The sequence below is a fragment of the Podarcis tiliguerta genome (assembly GCF_965153285.1).
Source record: "Podarcis tiliguerta genome assembly, chromosome: 6".
Lineage (NCBI taxonomy): Eukaryota > Metazoa > Chordata > Lepidosauria > Squamata > Lacertidae > Podarcis > Podarcis tiliguerta.
Genome location: NC_139539.1, coordinates 94,033,970 through 94,057,710, shown reverse-complemented (window position 1 = coordinate 94,057,710; position 23,741 = coordinate 94,033,970). Strand labels below are relative to the sequence as shown.

The window sequence follows — 23,741 nt, the reverse complement described above, 5'->3', positions numbered from 1 at the left end:
TTAAAAATTTTAACCTTAATTTTAAACTTTTCTTATAATGGCTAATATATGTCCTTGTGAGTTGTGAATGGTGTTATCCTATGTGTGATCTGTACGAGTCCGCTGTTTTATTTGATTTGTTTTGTTCTGTGTGTTGTGTTCCAATATGGGCGTAAAGCCGAATAAACATTTGATTGATTGAGCCTCAGTGCCTAGGGCTTGCCGATCGAAAGGTGGGCGGTTCGAATCCCCGCGGCGGGGTGCGCTCCCGCTGTTCGGTCCCAGCGCCTGCCAACCTAGCAGTTCGAAAGCACCCGTGGGTGCAAGTAGATAAATAGGGACCGCTTACCAGCGGGAAGGTAAACGGCGTTTCCGTGTGCGGCTCTGGCTCGCCAGAGCAGCGATGTCACGCTGGCCACGTGACCCGGAAGTGTCTTCGGACAGCGCTGGCCCCCGGCCTCTTTGAGTGAGATGGGCGCACAACCCTAGAGTCTGTCAAGACTGGCCCGTACGGGCAGGGGTGCCTTTACCTTTACCTTACTCACTATTATGCTATGTTAGATTTGGTTCTAAAGAAGAGAGTCATTTCAGTTGAGGCTTTTGGAGGGTGCAAGGAATTTCAGAGTGTGTTTGTGTGGGACTTGAAGAATCCTAGTGCATAAATTCATATATAGCTTTTTGGATCCCAGGTATGAAGTTTAATTAAACAGATGTAGCTAAATAACTTTTAATTCCAGTTCTGAGGCGTTCCGTTTAGCATACAGCAGGCATGTCCAAAGTCTGCTTCGAGGGCCTAATCCGGCCCCCTGGTTTGGCCTCTGTGGTAGTTTAGTTCCTGGGGTAAAATCCTAAAAAAAACTTCAATCCTAAAAAAAGGTCAACAACTTTGGTTGGCTCTTTGGTCAGCCCTCACGGCCCTTCACTTTGTCAAATCTGGCCCTCTTCCAAAAAATTTTTGGACACCACTGGCATACGGGGACCTTTCACAGAGCTGTACTGACTTGTATCATAGCAAAGAAGGCAGTTAAAACTGGAGAGCCTGTGACACCTCTTTCTACCAATGATATTACAAGATATCAAACACATGCTGCCAGGTGGTGTTTGCAGGTTGTGGGCTCTAAACATGCTAATACTATTACAGTATGCTAGCTCAGGAGAAGTTTAGTATGAAAACTGTCTTCATACTTAACGAGTGCCTTTGGCAGTTGAACTGGTGCAAAATAAAGTTACAAATTTTATTGGTAAAAACTATTTAAAAATACAAAGCAAAACCACCAAATCAGAATGGCAGAAAGAATACCACCCAGTCTCTCCCATCCCCTGGCTGAAGGGCTGGGGTGTGTGTTAATATGATGTGTAGGACTCACCCACTGGCAGAGGAACTTGGGGGGCACGTGCACAGCTCCAGGTGTCATCCCTAAGCGGGGGTGACATTCGTGCTCCGCCCGCCCACGACTCGGATTCCCACGCCTACCACGGGTGGGTGTGCAGCTATCCTGTGCCTGGGAGGGCACCCTACGTGCCCCTATGGAGCACGTGCCTGCGCCCCTTGGGAACGCCACTGGATTCACCCCCACCCAACCAGTGGAAAGGAGTGGAGGCCCCAGCTTTGCCCTAGCACATGGAGACCCACTGCTGGTAGTAGTCAGTAAGGTAAAGGGACCCCTGACCATTAAGTCCAGTTGCAGACGACTCTGGGGTTGTGGCGCTGGCGTTTGTCCACAGACAGCTTCTGGGTCATGTGGCCAGCATGACTAAGCCGCTTCTGGTGAACCAGAGCAGCGCACAGAAACACCGTTTACTTTTCCGCTGGAGTGGTACCTATTTATCTACTTGCACTTTGATGGGCTTTCGAACTGCTAGGTTGGCAGGAGCTGGGACTGAAAAACGGGAGCTCACCCCTTGAAGGGATTCGAACCGCCGACCTTCTGATCGGCAAGCCCTAGGCTCTGTGATTTAGACCACAGCGCCACCCACATCCCTGGTAGTAGCCAATAGAAAGCCCCAAAGCTGAGGGTGTTGTGGGGTGCTGGCAGCTTTAGTTCTACTTTAGCCCAAGCCCTCCAGAACCCAGTCATTAGCTTGTGCTGACCTGGAGCTGGGGGGGGGGGGAGAGACAGAGAATATAAAAAACTCTGCTCTCTCTCTCTTTCTGAGCATTGACTCTTTCTGACCTTTTGGCAATCCGTTTGGATTGGGATTGATTTAGTGGTCCAGAGAACTAACTGGCAGAAAATGGGACACTGGCAGAGATATCTCCAGGAGTTTTTCTGAGTTCCAGTGGAAGGATATGGGTGGGGGAAACTTAAAATAATTATTCTTGAAATATCACTTGACCACCCTCCACTCAGATGCAGCTATGCTTGGTATGCAAGAAGCGTTATGGAACAAGACAACTCAAAAAAATTTAATTGTTTATATCTAAGTATATATACCTCGTGTTTACATAATTGCTTAGTAGAGAAGTTTGCAGTTGACTGTCTCTTTTAGTGTACAGTGGTACCTTGGTTTAAGAACAGCCCTGTTTACAAACTATTTGGTATACGAACTCCGCAAAACTGGAAGTAGTGTTCCGGTTAGCGAACTTTATCTCGGTTTAAGAACGGAATCCGAATGGTGGAAGGGCACTTGCGGTGAGAGACCTCATTAGGGAAAGCACACCTTGGTTTAAGAACGGACTTCTGGAACGGAATAAATTCGTAAACCGAGGTACCACTGTATATGGTCATAGTTCCATGCTGAATTTAGTTACATAAAAATATCAAATTGAAGAATTGTGTGTATCTTCTATTTTTGTACGTACCTGCAGTCCATCGGTGGAAAAGAATAATAAAAACAGCATGCTAATTAAGTATATTTTGAAAGTCTGAAATTTTCCATTGTGGCCCTGTTCTGTCTGCGGATCACTCTCTGATCTATTAGCTGCCTTGGAGCAGCTCCACACCGGATAGTGGCAGCTGTGATTATCTCTTTCTACTATTTGTCCTGCGCCCCTCCTCACTCCCACCCTCCTGACAAAAACATCTACTCTAATTTTATGATTTCAGGGAATCTAATGATAGAGTTAGTGAACTGTTACCTTAATTATAATGTTTGAATTTGAATTCGGAAGTGCTATTAGAAATAAAAGTAAAGTTCCATAGACTTGATTTTGTTTGTAATTAGCCCAACTGTTTTAATATGGAATTGTAGTGGTAATGCATTTTTAATCTGAGTTGCTGTATAACATGACTTAATTAAGAGTTTTAGCATTAGTTGTAGTTGTTTTCCTATGTGTGATTATGTAAACAAATGTAGATGAATCATTTTTACAGTGAACCTTTATTTATATGCCTCTGTATTATGATTGTGATAGTAATTTGAATTATAAAGGGATTAAAGGAAGAGCTTCCAAGTTTTACTAATTGCAATAAAACACATTGTAATTTCAAATGATAAACAATCATTTGACTTACAGAGGGTTGGGTTTTTTTTAAAAAAAACACACACACCAAACCCTTATTTATGTGTTTAATAATTAATAGCTCTTTCTTCCCAGTGAGGATTAGATTACTGCTGACTCGGGTTAGCTGCTGCTCATTTTTAGTGCACTAAAGGTATCTTTGGAGTTGGAGCATGTAAGTTATTCCTATGGATATTTTCGTTGCTTGTTTGATGGAAGAATGTAGCTCTGCAGAAGCATGCTTTCCCTAAAATCCTCAATATATTAATTGAGATTGGTCACTTTCAATTGTCTTCGTTTGTCATTCTTATTCATGGCTTGCTGTAGAAGGCTATAAGCCAGCATTGTCCCTGGCAACTGTTACCTAGTGACAGTTTCAGCTGCAGTAGCCATTGGTTGTTCTTTTGATTGGGGCTGAAGGACCGAGTCACCTTTCTGATGGCGAGTTTTTCTGCATCAGCTAAGGATGCGGAGGAGGGGCAGGCTTAGGTGCAAGCTGTAAAATCACAAGAGAGCATGTAAGAAATAGCAATAGCATTCTCAAAACTGATCACAGTAAATAGGATTTCTGTGTCTACACCGCAGCTCCTGACAAAGCAAATATATATGCAAGGCACCGCTTCACTGCTTTGACAAGAGATTTTAATTTTAACAGTATTTTAATTTTGAGATAGATTGAACTGCTTACAGATGAGCAATGGGCAACGTTCTGTGGATGCTATAAAAGCCTAAGGACCTTCAGCACAGCATGGTGGTGATGGACATGAGACATGAAACTTAGAAAAGGATGCTTTCTATTCATCCCACTGCTGCAGCAGGACGAGAGAAAAATCTTTTCTTTCTCATGTAAGGAATTCTTTTTCCAGAAGGCACAGCAAGGATCATTAAGCAGTGCCAATGCGATTCCAGCACTTCAAAAAGAGAAAAGAGAGTCTGCTGTTAACATAAAATTGAAATGACCTTGGATTTTCTTTTTAATTAAAATATGTGAGCTGAGTAATTTCTCCTGTATCTTTAAATGATTAACAATGCATTTGATCTGGGTGTGGATGGTGGGTGGGTTAAAAAGCAAGACTGCTGCATGCGCTGAATGAAAGATCCATACAGTAGTCAAATACCTGCTTATTAGTGAGCATCGAAGGAGCCTTCTTACCCCATTGGATGTGTCAGAGTGGCAGATGTAATGGATGTGGTAATATTTGCTTCTGAGATAAAGAATTTTTGAAGCAGATGGTTATCGTTTTAATTGTCTAATGAAATGCGTATGTAGCAACTGAGGAAATGAAGCCTGAAGACTAATGGAGTAATAGAATGCAACGACAGCTTTTCTTGTTAAATCATCGTTTCATTAGCTTCTTAGAAGAATTTAGATGAGAGTTAATTATCTCATTGTGTTGGGACATACGAAAGAATGTGGACATCACTATAGAGGTGAGAAATGACATGGATAGAGCTATGAACTTCACTGTAGCAGCTGTGGCTTTATTTCTAAAGAATTTTTTTTATCTTTTGTTGCTCTTGAAATTAAATGCAAGACAAGTTTGTATTCCGTGAGAAGCTTGGATTACCCTATTGACGTCTAATATTGTAACGGACAGCATATCTTTCTAACTGGCTTGACTGAAGATCCAACATCATGTCTATTTGTTTCTTTCCTTTATTATACGTGGTCCTGTTAACTAAATGGAGAGGATATTGTTCATCGAAGGGACGAACCTGTTCTTCATGTAGTGATTGCTGCCCCAACATACTTCTTTACTCATTACCAAAGACTAATGATATTTGTTTGCATTAAGATGCCCCAAATCTTGACCTTAGTAATACAGAATGAAGATGATACAGATGACATCATGCCTTGAAGAAAGCCGAAGGATACAATATATTAGAATGAGCATCTTATTAGACTTCTTATCTACTTTGCTTCTAGTTTTTAGCTCCTAACAATGATTGTTTTAGAAAACATTACATTGAGAATTTCTACCCAGTACTCCCTCCTTCACGTTTCCCCCCAGGAAAACGCACTTGCAGAGATTTTTATCATGACATTATATTTTACTCTCCTTTTTGGTGTTTCTCTCCTCCAAAAGTACAGCTTAAACAAAGTGCTTTGTTTAGAAGTGCCTTGTGTTTTGCTAAGGAAGGAATGAGCACAGGAAGAAGCTGAGCAGTGGCCTTTTTGCCTCTTTTCTGGATTGTAATATGAACAGTTTTAGAAGCAATTCTAAAATCTACCCAGAGAAAAGGATATGTAAACAAAATTAGCTGGTGACTCACAAATCACCTAGTTCTGAGTTTTGAACACATTGTTACGTAATGCAGATCATGAACCAGTCCACTTGGATTGAGTGGAAGACTCTGAACATGAGCAGTAGCATTGTGAATGTATCTGAGCATTACTCCTGTCCAATTGGTTTTGGACACTACAGTGTTGTTGATATCTGCATCCTTGAGACTCTAATTATTGTCTTACTAACATTTTTAATTATAACTGGTAACTTAACAGTAATTTTTGTCTTTCACTGTGCTCCACTGTTACATCATTATACCACCAGCTATTTTATTCAGACTATGGCATATGCTGATCTTTTTGTTGGGGTGAGCTGCTTGATTCCTACCTTGTCATTGCTGCACTATTCTACAGGTGTCCACGAGTCTTTGACTTGCCAGGTTTTTGGATATATCATCTCTGTACTGAAAAGTGTTTCTATGGCCTGTCTTGCTTTTATTAGTGTGGATCGCTATCTTGCTATCACAAAACCACTTACCTACAACCAATTGGTTACACCTTGCCGGTTGAGAATCTGCATCATTTTGATCTGGTTGTATTCCTGCCTTATTTTTTTGCCTTCTTTTTTTGGCTGGGGAAAGCCAGGTTATCACGGAGACATTTTTGAATGGTGTGCAACCTCTTGGCTTACCAATGCCTATTTTACTGGCTTTATTGTGTGCTTGCTATATGCTCCAGCAGCCTTCATCATCTGTTTCACATACTTCCACATATTCAAAATCTGCCGGCAGCACACCAAAGAGATAAATGACAGGAGAGCTCGTTTTCCTAGTCATGAAGTGGACACTGCTGCAGAAAGTGGGCACGGCCCTGACCGGCGCTATGCGATGGTTTTATTTCGTATAACCAGCGTGTTTTATGTGCTCTGGCTCCCCTACATCATCTACTTTATGCTGGAGAGTTCTAGGGTCCTGGAAAATCCAGCGCTGTCTTTCTTAACAACATGGCTCGCTATAAGCAATAGTTTTTGTAACTGTGTTATATATAGCCTCTCAAACAGTGTTTTCAGATTGGGACTTTGGAGATTGTCAGAGACTGTGTGTTCATCTTGTATACATAAAAAAGACAGCATTGTTCAAGACCCAGTTCCTAGAAAACGGGCTAATTCCTGCTCCATCTAAAGAGAACTAAAACAGACAAATACAATGTGATATTTGGGCTAGGTAGTATTCTATCCTTTGGAATATTGCTGCAATAAACAGTCAATAAATATTTATTCACTGCAAAATGAATTATGGATTGAATGGTGATTTGTAAGAAAAACATGTAGCTGGAATGGTCAGAGATGGATTCTTGGTGAAATTGTGGTATATGAGGGCATCACTGGTAAATGTAGGGCAAAGCTTCCAGTAGTGTGAACTAATCTGTTCAGAACTAAAGAATAATTCATCAACAGTAATAGTGAAATTGTCACATATTATATATGTGGATGAATTTGTAGTACTATGTTGTATTAAGATAAATCTTGTTTGATGCAGTAAGTGATGGGTTATCAGTTACGTCCTTAGGAAATATATGTTTTAATATGAGGCAGCTTCAATCTTGTAGTTTTGTCTCTTGTACAAAAACATTTTTAAAACTACTGTAATTTTAAAATTAAATATATTTCTTTGCAGGGAAATAATGTAAAGTATATTTTAATGTTCTAGTGTAACACATATAAATGACTTAATACTTTTCTGTTCTTTTGGAGACTTTTGTTCCCATTGCTCAGGCATATTATTTATATCGGGGTCAGAAGCCCATATAGTTGCCTCCTTGCCCCCTTATAGCTACTGTTCTCGAGCTGTTTGAGGGGACTGGAGTAATTTTAGGCACAATGTATGTGAGGGGCAAGCTTTGAGAGAATATACCGTTGAGTGAAACAACAGTCAAATTATTGAAATTAACTTGTATTTTCTAGTGCCTACTAAATTAGCACAAATTTATGGAGTCTTTTTGTGCTAATGCTTTTGCTTTGTAATTTATTGCATATGCAATAACATCAAATAGCAGTGTGACTTAGCTGCTCAATAACACTTTTTAAATGTAAATTTTAAAAAGCAGGTTCCACTTTAGTTATATAGTTGTGAATGTATCGCAGTTTGCATGAGCTCAGCATGTATATAACACTGTATATTTTTTTAAATGATCATTTTGTATTCTGTGCCTAATGGTTTTCCTAGCATATTGTTAAGTCATTGTTTTAAATTTGGGATAAATAAAATTTTGAGTTGACTTTACAGAAGTACTTCTTGCAGTCTTAAATGCGTATTAGGCAAATCTTGTTAGAGGTTCACAAATTAAGGGGTTTTGTAGGGGACTTGTGTTGGTGCTTCCATAATCAATTTGTGAAGACTCATTAAGTATGTAGGGCATGATCCAGTTCACATTACAATCAGCGGGACTTAACTTGTGCTGGATTGTACTCACAGTTATCAGTAATTTATAAAATACTGATTTTGGCTCAGTCTGCCACATTCTGACTGTTGCTTTTAACACGTGTACCAGATATTAAAATAAATGTCTGCCCTATAATTTCTTATTTTACCAGAACACTAATAATGAAATTCTCCCTAGAACCTTTTGCACCAAAGGTTATGTACTTTTGTGTTGAGTATACCTGGTGTATCCAATGGGGAAGGCGAAACACGTGACCTATTATCAAAGACAGTTTCTTAGGGCAAGATCTGGTCTTGTGCCAGTGGATGCAATGAGGTTTCCCCTTCCTCTCCTCCCCCAGCACCTCCCCCGTCTGCTCCTGAGGGGTCCCAAAAACTCTGGATCAGACCTTAGGTATGTGCAGAGGGCTACCAGGTTGTGGGAGGAGAGGAAGGGTGAGTCCAATTTCCTTTAATAGAAGCCCCTTGCATGCGTGTTGTTGATACCATTGGGTGTCACCCTCAGTAATTTCCAAATTCCAGAGTATTTGAGACAAGTTCCAGTACTGTTTCTGAAATAAAACTCTGGGATAAAATATAGTTCAAAGATTACCAAAAGATAGCGTTCACATTGTGTAGCTGAGAGAAGGAAAAAATGGGTATACAAGCCCATACAAATGAGATCATTGTGATAAGATTCCCCCCCCCCCCATATGCAGGAGCTAGAAATAGTATTTTCTACTCTTTCTGTTTGGTTTTGTTTAAAGAGGTTGGGTGTTTTAAATATGTAGCCCTAAAATGTGTAGTTCATGCTTTAGTTACGGTTTCCTGTTGTGAATTTACAGGTATTGCATGGGAATTGTTTCAGAGCAGATTGGTTTTTAAGCTTGGTGGCAGGACCTGTCCGGTTGTTTTTGTTTTTTAATGTACACTGTCTAATAATCATAGGACATGGGCAGCAAGATAAGTGTGGTGGCTGTGGAGTTTCCTTGTTGTCTGACCCCTTCATATATTAGTAAACTCTCTGTGGCTTCTTAGTTTGAAAACAGTTCTAAACTACTTAAAATTTAAAAATCTCTTAAAAGTATACAACAATACAACGTAAAAATAATAAAACAGTATCACAAAACAGAAACAATATAAAAGCCTCTGGAAGAGTATAGTAAAATCAGGAATTCAGTAAAACAAGGTTCATTCTTATGGGTCAGGGGAACCCTGGGCAAAAATATTTGTTTTTACAAGTTGTCTGAAGCAACTGATGGATGGTGGTTCACCTATTGCAGACGAAAGGGCATTCCACAATGCAGGGCAATTGCAAAAGATGCCCATTTTCAACTCACTTGCCTTGTGATATTCTGTAGGGTGTGGTATCATTAGTAAAATTTCTCCAGATTATTTAAATGATCTTACAGGTTTGTACAAGCGCAGGTGATGTTTCAGGTCACCTGGTCCAGAATTGTTCAGAGCTTTATACGTTAGTAACAAGACTGAATACTACTCAATAGTTGGCAGAAGCCAGTGCAATTCATTCAGCACAGGTTTATATGTGCATGTCCAGGTGCTCCACTCAAGAACATGGTCATTGTGTTCTGCCCCAGGTACAGCATCCAAACTAGTCTCAAGGAAGGCCATACATAGGGTGTATTAAAAAAAGGTAAAGGTAAAGGACCCCTGACAGTTAAGTCCAGTCGCGAACGATTCTGGGGTTGTGGCCCTCATCTCGCTTTACAGGCCAAGGGAGCCGGCGTTTGTCCGCAGACAGTTTTTCAGGGTCATGTGGCCAGCATGACTAAGCCGCTTCTGGTGAAACCAGAGCAGCGCACGGAAACGCCGCTTACCTTCCTGCCAGAGCGGTACCTATTTATCCACTTGCACTTGGGCGTGCTTTCGAACTGCTAGGTGGGCAGGAGCTGGGACCGAGCAACGGGAGCTCACCCCATCGCAAGCCCTAGGCTCAGTGGTTTAGACCACAGTGCTAGTTGCATCCCATAGGGTGCATTGCAGTGGTCCAAAGGTCAGATTATCAATGCATGAATTGCAGCCTCCAAGTTAGCTCTGTGCAGGAAAGGGTGCAGTTGGTGTACCAGTCTAAGTTGTTGGTTCTGGCCATGGAGGTCACCTGGGCCTCTGGTAATAAAAATGGACTTGGGAGCACTCACAGACTATGTACCAGTTCCTTCAGAGGGAATGCAACCACGTCCAGATGTGATAAAGTCCCCAACTCCCAGGCATGGGAACTGCCTACCAGGATTCAGTCTCCGTTTATTCACCCTCAGTCAGCCCACCACTGCATCCAGGTTCTGATTCAAAACAGTCACAGCTTCTCCTGGTTCAGATGTAACAGAGAAGCACACAAAGAAAAAAACCACAAATGCAATAGCTTTTGCTTCAGCCCTCTCTGTGTGTGGCTTCTCTTTAAAGGCTGTATTTGCTGCTTCTACGAATTTAAGGGAGGGGTAAGCAGTCATAATGTGGGAACTTTATGGATCATGTAAGAAGTTTTGTTTTAAAAAAATAAGCATGCACTGTGTAGGTGGAAAATAAAATGTCACGGGTGGGTGTGTATGTTGAAATCTAGCTCCCAGGCAGAGGAAGATGGCTGCTTTAAATTGCATGCAGTCTAGAAAAACAAATTGAAGTGGTTTTGTAATTCAGGGTTTAAGTTGGCCACCTATGGAAAGTAAAAACTTTTTATGTTGACTCACACAACGACTTTGTAGTGTTCTCTGAAGAAAGAGTTACTGGGTCTTTACAGCTAGAAAGGGGATGGTAGGGTTTGTCAGTTACATCGTCAGACCCTTAATAGTGTGTCATGTATTCTGGATTGTGATGGTGAAGGCCCTTACTTACATCAATGATCTGAACTGGATGGTATGAAACATTCACAAATAAGTCTCAGAACAAGGTTATGGAAATGTGTGCAGAACAGTCTGGGAATAAAACTGCATACAGGTCCATTGGGTAAATAAGCCAGCAAGATATTTAATTTTTTATTTATATTTCAGAAAATAGTTTTTATATGAACAGTTATGATCTGCTGTTTGTAAGGATTTTCTGACACCATTAGAACATTAGATGAATGTAACATTTCAGTAGAAAATCAGTATAGAACATTATCTTGTTTCCTAAGATAAATTTTCTTCTTCAGCCTACTCAGATAACAATTTTGAATGATCAGTTGGTATTAAAATTTAGTTAAAGAAAGAAGGAAATGAGAAGTAGATTAGCTGTTCACAGCATAAAAGTGTATTCTGCAAATTGTATTAATTGGGTAGACTGAGGCTGATATCGAATGCTAGTTATCTTCAGAGTAGACTCATTGAAATAAATGGGCCTTAAGCCCATTGATCTCTTTGAGCTTACCTTACTTGGATATCACCCTGGGTAAAATCCCCTAAAGGGGCTGGTAGCAAAATTCTGAGGAACATCTTTAGAAAATATACCTGTAGTTACTTAATTAGAGGATTTTGCATGTTTGATTATAGTGTGATTATAATTCCATTAATAGTAAAAGAGAACTTTTAGACCTGGAGCAAATTCAGAGAATGATGCCATTAAAGTTATGGTACTCTCTCTGGAAGATGACTGGAAAAAACCAAAATGAAATGCCCTAGAGGTGCTACTGGACATTAAAAAAAAATTATTATTTCTGTTTCGACTGCTTCAGACCAACACAGCTACTTACTTGAATCCAAAACCAGATGAAGGTTTCATTTTTGGAATAATAAATTTTCAGAGTAGTTTTTACAGTTATATCAAAAGTTACTGATTTGGTTATACTATTAGAAATACATAGACCAATAATTATGAAATTATTATGAGGTTTAACAAGTTAACTGTTTATATTTGGACAACTTTTTAGCTGTACTTTATTGGAAGCAGAAAAATAATTATTTTTTTAATGACAGTTTAAACAATTTATTTAACTAAAACAATAACATTATATCACATGTATCCATGTGATATCTATTGTTTTGTTAACTGATGTGGTTAAACAAAATTTGAAAAATAAAACTTAGACTCAGTTTTAGCACACATGAAAAACTTAAACAAATCCTTATTTCCTGATTAATAGTCTTTGGACTATAATGTAACTTAAATAGAAAGCTATATTTAGAAAGATTTTTCCTCCAAAAGCATTTTATTTTAAAAACCCGATTTAAATATAAAAAAAATCTTTTTTAATTTATTTATGTATTAAAAATCATTGATTTTTATCCACCCTGATATATAAGAAGAAAAGAAATTATGGAATTTTGGCCCAATATGTGATCACAATGGAGAGACTTCAGTATGGAATAATAGTGATGGGAATTTATGGAGGTAAAGTTAAAAGCAAAATATGGTTGACATTTATCAATAATAATAACAATTAGGGAAAAAGAAATGATTGATTCTGAGGCACTTTGACTTAAAAGAAATATTGTTTAACAGAAGGTGGAGAAAATAGAATGTTAGAAAGAGAGAGAGAAACACGCTGATGGAAAATTGGAAGTTTTGTTTTTGTATTTTTTTCCTAATGTTTCTTTTTCTCCTATGTTTTTTCACTCTCTTTTTTTTTTTATTGTCCGACTCATTCTTGTTTTCCTTTTTTGTTTTTTGTATGTTCTTCTTTCTTGGAAGTCCTATGTCTGGGGCCTATATTAAGGTCCAGAGATTGTATACTGGTGGTGGGTGGAGGACCCTGGGTGAGAGAGGGGGAAATGTTGGTCTCCCAGGGTCAGGGGCTGGGAGATTAAAGGAAAGATCCCAGGTAAGAGCTGGTAGTCTCTCCCTCTATGGCAGCCCCTTGGTGAAAAGGAGGGCAGCTGAGGATAGGGAAGAACTTTATGGAGATAGGGAAAGAGGAGCACAGATCCTAGAGATCAGGTCAAGAATGCAACGTACTGAGGTAGTACAAAAGTTCCTGTTTTAATGTGTCCTGAAACATTCTCTTTATCTCTTCGTAGGAAAATGTATATATGACCACCGTGCAAAACTGTAAAACTATTTTTAGCTCATTCCTAAAATAGATTTTCTCGAAACCAAAAAGAAACTGTGCATCTTTTCAACAAATGTTTCCTTGCTCAGCAAACTGTACACTTCGTAGAAGTCAACTCCTAGAGGCCAAGGTCCCTTCGCTGCCCCCCAAATAAAATATTTGAGGAGGCCACCCCCCCAAAGTTGATGGATATTGCCATTCAAATGCTGTGCATGTGCTGTGTCTTGTGATCGATTAAGTGGGGCAGGGCTCACCTGCCTCCCCCCAATATTTTACTCAAGTTGGCTTTCCTGGCACACTTTAACGTGCTACTTTTTCCTGTTGAATTGGAGATAATCTTAATTAAAGAGAAAAGCAGGTGAAGTCTCTAAAAGGAAGAAAAAGATGAAAGACAGGTAATTAGAGGATTAGTTTAATTAAATCTGTTGGCTGGAGGTTAAATCTGTCCATTTTGAAATTAATTAAGCCTATTATATGTGATAGGTTGTATAGTTGTAGCTTGCAGAAGACACCTAGGAAGTGGTAACAGAATGTCCTGTAGGTAGCAATATTATTTCTATAGGGCTTTTTACCATCTGCCCTTTCCATTGAGATTCAGTTGCCTGAAACTCAGTCTCTTTCATATTTTTTTCACAGCCCTTCTTACAATATTGCCCACAATAACTAAAGCAGTGGGGCTTATTCACGGCGATGCAGCGTCAGATTTCAGGAATGCAAAGGACCAGGTGTGCAGCTTGGGGTGCTGGTGGAGTCATTGTTGTCTGGGCAGGCAAAGATAGTGGCAGTGGCCAGGAATGCATTCTACCAACCCAGGCTTGCATGCCAGCTGTATCCCTGTCTGGAGCAGCAGGGCCTGGCCTTAGTCAGGATGCTAATAATGGAGGCTTGTATTCTGATCATGTGGTACCACTTTGGTGCCAGTTTCACTGGCTGCCAGTAAATTTAGAGGCCTAAGGACTCCCTACTTTGTTATGACCCCACCTAAAATATAAGTTCCTGTTTGCGTGCACAACGGTGAAATTGCTTAGGTTGGCAAGCATAAGAAATGGGACCTTCTTGGTGGCTGCCGCGTAGGTGTGGAACTCTTGCCGTTCACATTCACTTGGCTCCTTGCGTTCTGGCATTCAAGGAGGATTTATCTTTTGACTGACCTTTCCCTAAGAGAATTGTGGTGATCTAACGCAGTATCTCTCAAGCCTCTCTTTGTATCTACTCAGTGCTTCAAACTCTGCCTGATATTCTATTTTTAAATCTGTTCCATATGAATCAGGAGAGGCGGATAAGGTGCTAGATTGATGCTTAAAGGCGGTGATGGGCTGGATTTGGATCAGTAAATTGAAGCTGAGTCCTCGAAAAACAGATGTGTTACGGGTTCTTCATTCTGGGAGGTAGGAATATGGCCTGTTCTGGATGGGATTGCGCTCCCCCAGAAGCAGCAGGTTAGGGGGTACTGCTGGATCCAACATTGTCACTGGAGCTATGACTGGTTCATCAGCTATGGTCCTTTTTGGACAAAGATGACTTGGTTGCTGTACTCCATGGTCTGGTAACCTCCAGATTGGACTTTTGCAATGTGCTTTTCATGGGGCTGCCCTTGAAGAAACTTCAGCTGGTGTAAATCGTGACAGCCAGGTTACTGGCTGTCTGTCCATTTAGAATTCATATAACCCCTGAGTTAAAATAGCTGCACCGGTTGGGCTTCTTTCTAGGCCCGATTTAAAGATGCTCACATTAGTGTTTAAAGCACTCGACAATTTAGGCCCCAAGCATCTTAATGAGCAAATACAACCCTACCAACCTTCTTTAGGAGCTGCAGAGGTGGCTGTCCTGGGAGCTCCACCACCCACAGGACTGCAGGGGGTGGTGCCCTGGGCCATAAATTGGGGCACTCCCATCCTATAAATGTTTGTGTTTGGCTTTCTCATCCTCTTGCCCCTTTGTTGAGCCACATGTGGAGAAAGTACCTTTAGGGAACTGCCTTTAAAATAACAGGTTTTGCATGAAGATTTTGGTGTTGAGGCAAACATCATGGTTGACACCCAGTTGTTACTTGTTGTTACGTATTTGTTTGTTTCTCCTAGCAGAAAAAGTTGTAAATTTACTATTAAGGGTTTTTTGGGGGGGGGATTTGGTGTGGTGGTTTTAATAATTTTGGTTTTCTTTAATTTTAAGGGAATGTGTTTATTTTCTTTCAAAAGAAAAAAGAAAAAGAAAAGAAAAGGAGAAGATGTGAGGCTTTTAGAGTAGAAATAAGATCTCATATAAGTAGCCGTTAACTGGAAATGACATTGATCTGCCATTAAGAAGGATTATTCAATTCTTAAAATTATGCTTTTAAGTAACATGAATAAATTTAGCTAATGTGTCATTTCAATTAAAGGTGATTATAGCACTGGCAAAGTAATTCTATTTTTTAAATAAGTGAAATGTTGAAGTTAATCCTATTACTGTTGTGTTATCTTTTCCAATGCATGTCATGTTTAAGTGACATAGTAAATCACTGATCTTTAAAAAATCTCTCTCAGCTTTTGTAAACTGAGTGAATGTGCACAAAGGGCTGGTCAGGTGGATAAGAAAAGTTAATGTTTTTAATGTTTTTTGTGGAAAGTGTATACATTTTCTCCATACGAAAAAAGAGCAAGCTATACTCATTTCTTCTGCTGCCAGCTTCTTGCCAGGATATCACTGACAGGTTTTCACTACCTCACAAAATAGGTTGGCGCACTCTTACCTTAATGTCTCTGCCATCTGCATTTGTGGCTTCTCATAACCTGTGTTTGGAAGAATTCTACTACATGTGTCTCTGTTGCAAGGGTGTTCCACAGCATGGGACTGGTACACTAAATGCCCAACTTCTAGTTGAGGCCAGTGAGCCTCTGTAACATGGTGGACAACTAACAGCACTTCTCTGGAAGGTCTTCAATAATCTGGGAGATGTTCAGGTTTCAAGGAAAAAGTGTGTGCCCTAAAGATCAGTGGGTTTCAGACTGCATTACACAAAACCTGAGTGTTCTTTGGATGCCTTTCGGAGGTCCCTCAGTTAAAAAATAATCAAAGATGGTCAGGTGTCCCTGAAAGTCAGCTTGCTCCCTGTTACCATTTTAAGGTATGTTATTTATTTATTAAATTTATATCCTGCCCTATACCCACAGGTTTCAGGGTGCTTCACAGAATAAAATCAAAATATAAAACCTCAAAATACACAATCAAAATAAAAACAACAACCTGTGTGTTAAGCCATGTTCTCTGTTTACATGAAGAAGCCAATCAGTTTCGGCCCCGAACACACTGACCAGATGCTTGGAAGCTGTGGCTGGATGATTTCGTGGGAGCCGACTGAAACGAAATCCTTCGAAGACAGAGGTCCTCTGGCTGGGTCGGGATGGCATGGGGATGAGGGACCAACTCCCTTCTCTTGCAGGGGCCCAATTAGTGCCATTGCCTTCCGTTAAGAGTTTGGGTGTAATCCTTGACGCCTCCCTTTCCATGGAGGCGCAAGTTACAGCAACAGCCAAGGCGACATTTTTCCACCTTCGCCGCATCAAGCAGTTGGTCCCTTACCTTTCCCGCCCCGACCTGGCCACAGTGATCCATGCGACAGTCATCTCCAGGCTTGACTACTGTAATTCGCTCTACACAGGGCTGCCCTTGAAGCTGTCCCAGAAACTCCAGCGGGTACAGAATGCTGCAGCGAGACTCCTCACGGGGTCTCTGCCATGGGAGCATATTCACCCAGTGCTTTTCAAGCTGTACTGGCTCCCGGTGGAGTACAGGGTCAGGTTTAAGGTGCTGCTTTTGACCTTTAAAGCCCTTCACGGCCTAGGACCCTTGTACCTATGGGACTGCCTCTCCCGGTATGCCCCACAGAGAGCCTCAAGGTCCATAAATAGCAGCACCCTACTGGTCCGAGGTCCTAAGGAAGTTAGATTAGCTTCAATCAGAGCCAGGGACTTTTCAACACTGGCTCCGGCCTGGTGGAACGCTCTGCCTCGTGAGACCAGGGCCCTGGGGGATCTGATTTCTTTCCGCAGGGCCTGTAAGACAGTTCTTCCGCCTGGCCTTTGGCTTGGAGCCAATTTGATTCCCTCCCTCCCCCTCTTTCTTTTTTCTTTTCCTTTCTCCTCCTGCGATGAGGCTACATTTTAATATTTTAATGTTTCAATATTTTAATGTTGTATTTTTTTAATATTGTTTTTAAGTTGTAATCATTTAACTTGTTTTTATTATTGCTTGTAAGCCGCTCTGAGCCCGGCCTTGGCTGGGGAGGGCGGGGTATAAATAATAATAATAATAATAATAATAATAATAATAATAATAATTATTATTATTATTATTATTATTATTATTGTCAGTGCCCTGCATGAACTGTATATCCTAGTACATGTGCCAGACGTTTCAGCAACAAACTAAGGATTCATGGTAGACAATTCCATATATGTATAAGTATAATGAAATTAATTTGATGGGAATTGGATAGGAGTGAATAGAATAGCTTTGTTGGATGTAGTCCATCATCACATTTCTGACAGTTTCCAATAGTTACAGGGCAAGAAGGTTACAGCCATTTCATGCTGCTGCTCCCCAGTGCCTGTTACTCAGAGGGATTCTGCTTTGAACTTGAAGGTTCCATATAGACTTCATGAGTATTGATTAATTCAACTACCATGCTTTTGAGATGGTGGCAAAAAATATATTTATTACAGTGGCACCCTGTTTTGAGTCCGGGATCTGTTCCGGAGCTCCAGATACTCCACAAAAGGGATGTTGGCACAAAAGTGCTGTTCTGCGCGAAGCGCGATTTAGCGCTTCTACACACGCGCAAGTGGCAAACCCAGAAGTAACCTGTTCCAGTACTTCTGGGTTTGCTGCGGATGTTCACCGAAATGGACGGTCGACAGGGAAGACGTTTGCGGAGGTATTACTGTATTTATTTATTAAATTTGCATACCACCCTTCACCCACAGATTACAGGGCAGCTCACATAGGGATTCCATAGGAGAGGTAGCTTATTGCATCTCTAAAGTTGGTAAGCTCCCTGCCACGTCCTCAGCCGTCAGAACTACTCACCAGTTTGCTGCTGCCATGCGATAAGGCTCATTGGCCCAGCGGTCTCACCCACCCACTAAATGGAGTTATTGCTTATTGGGAAATGATATACAATGAGATGAAAAAGGTGTTTAAAACAACTTTCCTAAAAAAACCCTAGAGGCATGTCTGTTAGGAATTGTTCAGACACAAGTTCCCAGGAGTCAGAAGAACTTATTCATGTATGCAACAACAGTAGCTCGGATCTTGTTAGCCCCAAAATGAAAAGTGACAGAGGTCCCTAGTAAGTAGGATTGGCAGTTTAAGTTGATAGAATATGCAGAATTAGCAGACCTAACAAGTAGAATAAGAGAACAAGAAGAACAGGTATTAAAAGAGGAGTGGAAATGTTTTGTTGAGTATATTGAAAATAATTGTGCACAGTTAAAAATGCTGGCTGTATTAAAGGAATTAAAAAGTACAGTCATACCTTGGGTTACAGACGCTTCAGGTTGCATGTTTTTGGGTTGCACACCACGCCGAACCCGGAAGTACCGGAATGGGTTACTTTTGGGTTTTGGCGCATGCGCAGAAGACCAACTCACAACCCACGTGTGCGCAGACGTGGTGCTGCGGGTTGCGAATGCTGCAGGTTGTGAACGTGCCTCCCACATGGATCATGTTTGCAACCCGAGTGTACACTGAACTGATAGAATTAAATTAGATAGATATATTAAAATATGCAAGAATGGTGGATAAGTTAAATGAACCTTGGAAAGGGAGGGAGGGAGGTCAGTGAATGTATGGTATCATAAAAGATGTTTAATTTGAAAATTTAATAAAAATTACTAATAAAAAACCCCTAAATGGAGTCATTGCTAATGATCATATGCTTTAAGGGAATGCTCCTGAATGGTGATTCTTGGAGCTGCGCTGCCCTAGATCAGTGTGTAACAGCCATCATACTGACATTCTCAGATAGTCCTTATTGACACTTGCTGGGTCTTTCTCAACCTGTGAGTCCCCAGATGTTGTTGAACTACAACTCCCATCACCCCTAGCTAGCGAGGCCAGAGCTCAGGGATGATGGGAGTTGTAGTCCAACAACATCTGGGGACCCACTGGTATAGAGAAACCCAGATTCTTATGCAGTAAATTTTAAAAGTAAGAATGTTACGATATGACACAGTTTGGTTTGAAAATAGTTACCTGGGTGAAGAAGAAAAAACCTTAGCCTTTTATGCTCCCAATTTAGAGCCTGAGAGTTTTATTGTGAGTTCTGCTGGCAGCCTGCTCAAGTGCCATTTAAACTGTCAGTTGCTAAGGAGGATTATGTAAGTTGAGGTTTCAGTTAAACAGTTGAACCTAGCATTCATGGCAAGAACATCCAAAATGGCCAGTTTAAGATTGGTCCATTAGGAGACCTTCCTCTGAACAAGCCTGTGAATTAACTGTGGTGAAGCTTGGAAGGGGAATTGGTTTATGGATTTTTATAGGGATTAGAACTAAAACAAGTTCATAGAAACTTTCTTAAAGCAACAAAGTCACCATTTATGTTATGTAGCATCATCTTAAAAGTACGTGATAGTAACAGCTGGTAGCAACTGCGAACCCAATTATTATTATACCACTTATATGTAATTAAATTTGTTATATAGGGTCTGTGTGCCTGTTTCCACCGTTCACCAACCCCTTGCCATTCCCCTCACTTTAACATCCCACGCAACTACAGTCATACCTTGGGTTGAAGTAGCTTTGGGTTGAGCGTTTTTGGGTTGCGCTCCGCAGTGACCCGGAAGTAATGGAATGTGTTACTTCCAGGTTTTGCTGCCCGCGCATGCGCAGACACTCAGTAGGACGTCACACGCATGCACGGAAGCGGTGAATTGCGACCCGCGCACACGCAGATGCGGGTTGCATTCGCTTCAGGATGCGAACGGGGCTCCGGAACAGATCCCGTTCGCATCCAGAGGTGCCACTGTACTAAGCTTGTTTTTCACCTTCCCCAGCCCCATTTCTGAAGATACTTCTTTTCTACTCTGCAGCCCCACTTTGCACACCTGTTTTCACCTCCCCCCCATGTTCATGCCTCCTTCCCCTCCTTTTGTGCAACCACCCCATGGAGTCTCCCGCATCTTCCTCCTCCTTGCAACTACTAAGCCGCCATCCCTTCCTGTTCTTCAAACCTTTTCATACCTCTGCTTTCTTCAACCCCATTGCAACTCCCTTTGCACCCGCATTTTCACCTTCCTTTTTTCCTCCACCCTCCTCCTTTTCCCAACTCTCACACAGATCACCCCCATTTGTATGCCTTCTTTTCTCTTCTGCACGCATCAGCCATTATCACTTTCACCCCTTTTTTCCACCTCCTCCTTTTTTTCAACTCTTCCTTGCCTACAGTCCACCACTCCCACTTCCATCCCTCCTCCTTTCTCCTTATCTGCAGCCAGCCCCTTTGTGCGCAAGCTCCATGCTGTTTATGTTACTGTGAAGATGAATAGAATCTTAAGAGCAAGCCTGTCAGAGACAGTTAAGTTCACTTGCTGTGTCTTGGGCATATATGGGTGTTTGCTTGTTGTTAGAATATCTCTTCTAAATTACTATCTTGAATCTGGAACTTCATGCTGAAGACAACATAGGGTACCAGGAATGCAGTGCATTGTGGGTGCCTTTGTTTAGAACTGCCATTTTCCTCTCAGTGTCCCTTCTCATTCCCATGCCATGTTATACAACTTTTGTTCCTCTCCCCCGACCTGACTTCATGCAAATCCAGGATTGTGGTGAAGCACTACAAATCCTCCAATGAGAGTTGTGCAGATTGAGGATTCTGATGTGGCAGTACTTACGCATGTTTATGCATAAAGGAAAGTGTGTGTGAGAGAGTTTATAGTGCATTTGGACACCACTTAAGGTATCAAAACAAAATTTTGTATAATGGTTCCTGAGAGCAAAGAGCAGGTTTTTGTCTGTTTGGATACAATTGGACTCCATTCTGAATCAAGATGGCAGACTGAAGCTTTCAGGAGTGCAATATTTTAACTAATTTCCAATTTCCAATTAAACTTTTTATTGCACTAGCCATAGGCCATGGCATCATTCAGAAGGAGAACAAAAAACAAACAAACAAACAACAATAACCATAAAAATCATCGGGCACAGACATACAATAAAACCATGGTCATGGCTACTAAGATTATTTGTTGCATTAAATAGAATAGAATAGCAGAAGATTCTCAGGTAAGGTGTGCCAAATTAAATATCCGAATCCCCTTTGCAGTTCACCGCTATTTTGTCTAGTTCCTTCCTCCTGATCTTAGCTGCCAGTGCATAGAGTGCTACTTTATAAGTAACAAAGTCGTCGGTGTTGCTCAGCAGCCATTTCACCCTTTCCACCCTATTCAGATGTGTTCCATTCGTAAACAGGGGTTTTATAAATCGGTCTCTTGGGTCTATATATAATGGGCATTGCAATAAATAATGGCACAGGTCCTCGACGCAGGGTTGTCCACACAGACAGTGTCTCTCTTCGTAATGTACTTTGCCGTACCGTCCATCCAAGACCGCCGAGGGCATTGATTGGAATTGTAGTTCTGTAAAAGCGATTCTTAATAAGGCAAGTGGGAGCTTTGTCAGGTATCTGGCTCAGGCGTGCTCCGTTTGGTAAGTAGGAACCATGGTGCGCTCTTGGTAGAAGCAATCATGGTTAGATCCCTTTCTGCATTGGACCTAAAGAGACAGTCTCTTAAGTGCCTCTTATCCATATTCATGGTCACCTGAAGATCTTGTAATTGATATTGGGACAAGAGGCATTGGATACCAACCTTCCAGCATTTGGTCTGTTCCCGTTCTGTGTAAGATATAGCAGGGAATCTCTCCTCCAAAAGAGATTGAATTCTTTTCACATAATTTAGGCACAGGTAATCAATTCTAGCCTGTATTGTTGTCACGTCAGCTTCAGCACGAAGAGGAGCAGCTGGGGTCCCATTGGGGAGTGAGAGCACTTTCCTGAGGAATTTGTTCTGCACTATTTCTAAGGCTTTGTTAGCCTTTGGGTCCATGCCCCATATCCCTACTCCATGGAGCATCTGGGAAACCACTTTGCTGGCAAAGATTTTTAGCACAGGTTCTAGTAATATTTTAACCACTGATTTCAAAACTGCTGTGACTTTTTAGAATTCCCGAGTAATGCTAGATAACAGGCCACCAGTTATAAATAAACAGCAATAAATTATTTTGGTTTGATTTCTAAGCGCTAGCCTTTTGGTCAGGGTATCCTATGGCTACAGCCAGCTACTGGGTACAAGGAATGAAAAGGTGAATAAAGGTATTGAATGGAAATAAATGGTGGCAGTTGAACTGTAAAGGGATAAAGAAAGCAGGTATTTTTTAATATAAAGTGTTTGTGTGGGAGAGCCTACAGTGGATCTTGTGGATATTTTAAGTAATTTAAAAACAGAAAAAGGATAAACACCATCCTGTGAACACCACTTGGTGGGATCACCAAGTAATCTTCCTTAGGGGGGTCTTGACATAGGGGAATTGAAAGCCACACCTTGTATCAAATGTTTTCTGTGTGTTTTCCAGCCCGGAAATGGACTCACACCAGAGCATTACTATATGCAAGCTTCATCTGTGGGGTTGCTCTACTATTTGTTCATTCCATATATGGCAAATCATTTTACTGACTTTCAGAAACATTTTATTATGTAAATTGATGATCCTGATTACTTAGTCCTTCCAGCATCATACACTCTAAAATTATGTATATGTGTGTGTTTATTTGAGCTCACTTATGTGAGATAAATATAATAATGAGGTCTCCATAGAGATATATTGGTAATTTTAAAATATGCAGAGCTGTGTGAGCAGGGATGAGGACAATCTATTTTGGGGGAAGATAATTACAGCATTACTGTAGAGAGTAGTTCTTTAAAAATAGCGGGCCTCAGATGGCGTGGGAGAAAGGTAATTAAGGCGTGAATAATAATGATAAATACTTTCCCCCTGTGCTGCTCTTTAACTACTCTACACATAGGCACATCCATCACAGGAACTATGTTCTTATAAACCCTATGGAAATTGTGCTGCTGCCCATATGTAAGTTACCCTGTGCTAGAAACAAGATTTGGTTCTTGGCTCCTTTGGGAGAAAGAGCAGGAAAAGAAGAGATATACAGTAAGCCCAGAACTTACACAGGGGTTTTGTTCCGGGGATCAGGCTTAAAGCCAAAATTGTGCATAATTAAAACCCATTGGGTTCGATGGTCGATGGGATTGCCAAAGTCATTTACCCCAGAACCCTTCCCACCCCCTTTTAAAATTTTTGTCATTAGCATGAAGCTGAATGCACACAAATTAAATGTGCCCAAGTTGTGGTCTTGCTATAATTGCTTACGTACTGTGCCACCAAGGAAGCTTAGGTACATCACGCCAGCTAGCTTGTGGTAGGGAAGTGCCAAGGGTTCTGAAATGTACCACTTACATTTCCAGCAGCACAGCCACCGGTTTTGCCACTTTACTTGCCCTTCCCCCTGCAGTAGGGAAGGCTGCAGGAAAGCACTGTCTGATTTAGCCAATAAAAGAGCAGCAACGGCCACCCTTACAGTGTGATCACATTCTTTGCCCCCTTGCCCTGTTGGTGGAGATCTCCAGAACCACTGCTCACAAG

The 23,741-nt window shown here is 41.1% G+C and overlaps 2 protein-coding genes across 3 annotated transcripts in view; both read left to right on the top strand.

Annotated features, from left to right (window-relative positions):
- RABGAP1L (RAB GTPase activating protein 1 like) overlaps positions 1-23,741 on the top strand; it is a 150,030-nt gene that overhangs the window by 46,207 nt on the left and 80,082 nt on the right. The gene's annotated exons all lie outside the window — the stretch shown is intronic.
- Positions 3,504-13,432, top strand: GPR52 (G protein-coupled receptor 52). Its single transcript, XM_083446370.1, has one exon. It carries the CDS (start codon positions 5,735-5,737, stop codon positions 6,827-6,829), a length of 1,095 nt encoding a protein of 364 aa, XP_083302496.1. The 5' UTR covers positions 3,504-5,734; the 3' UTR covers positions 6,830-13,432.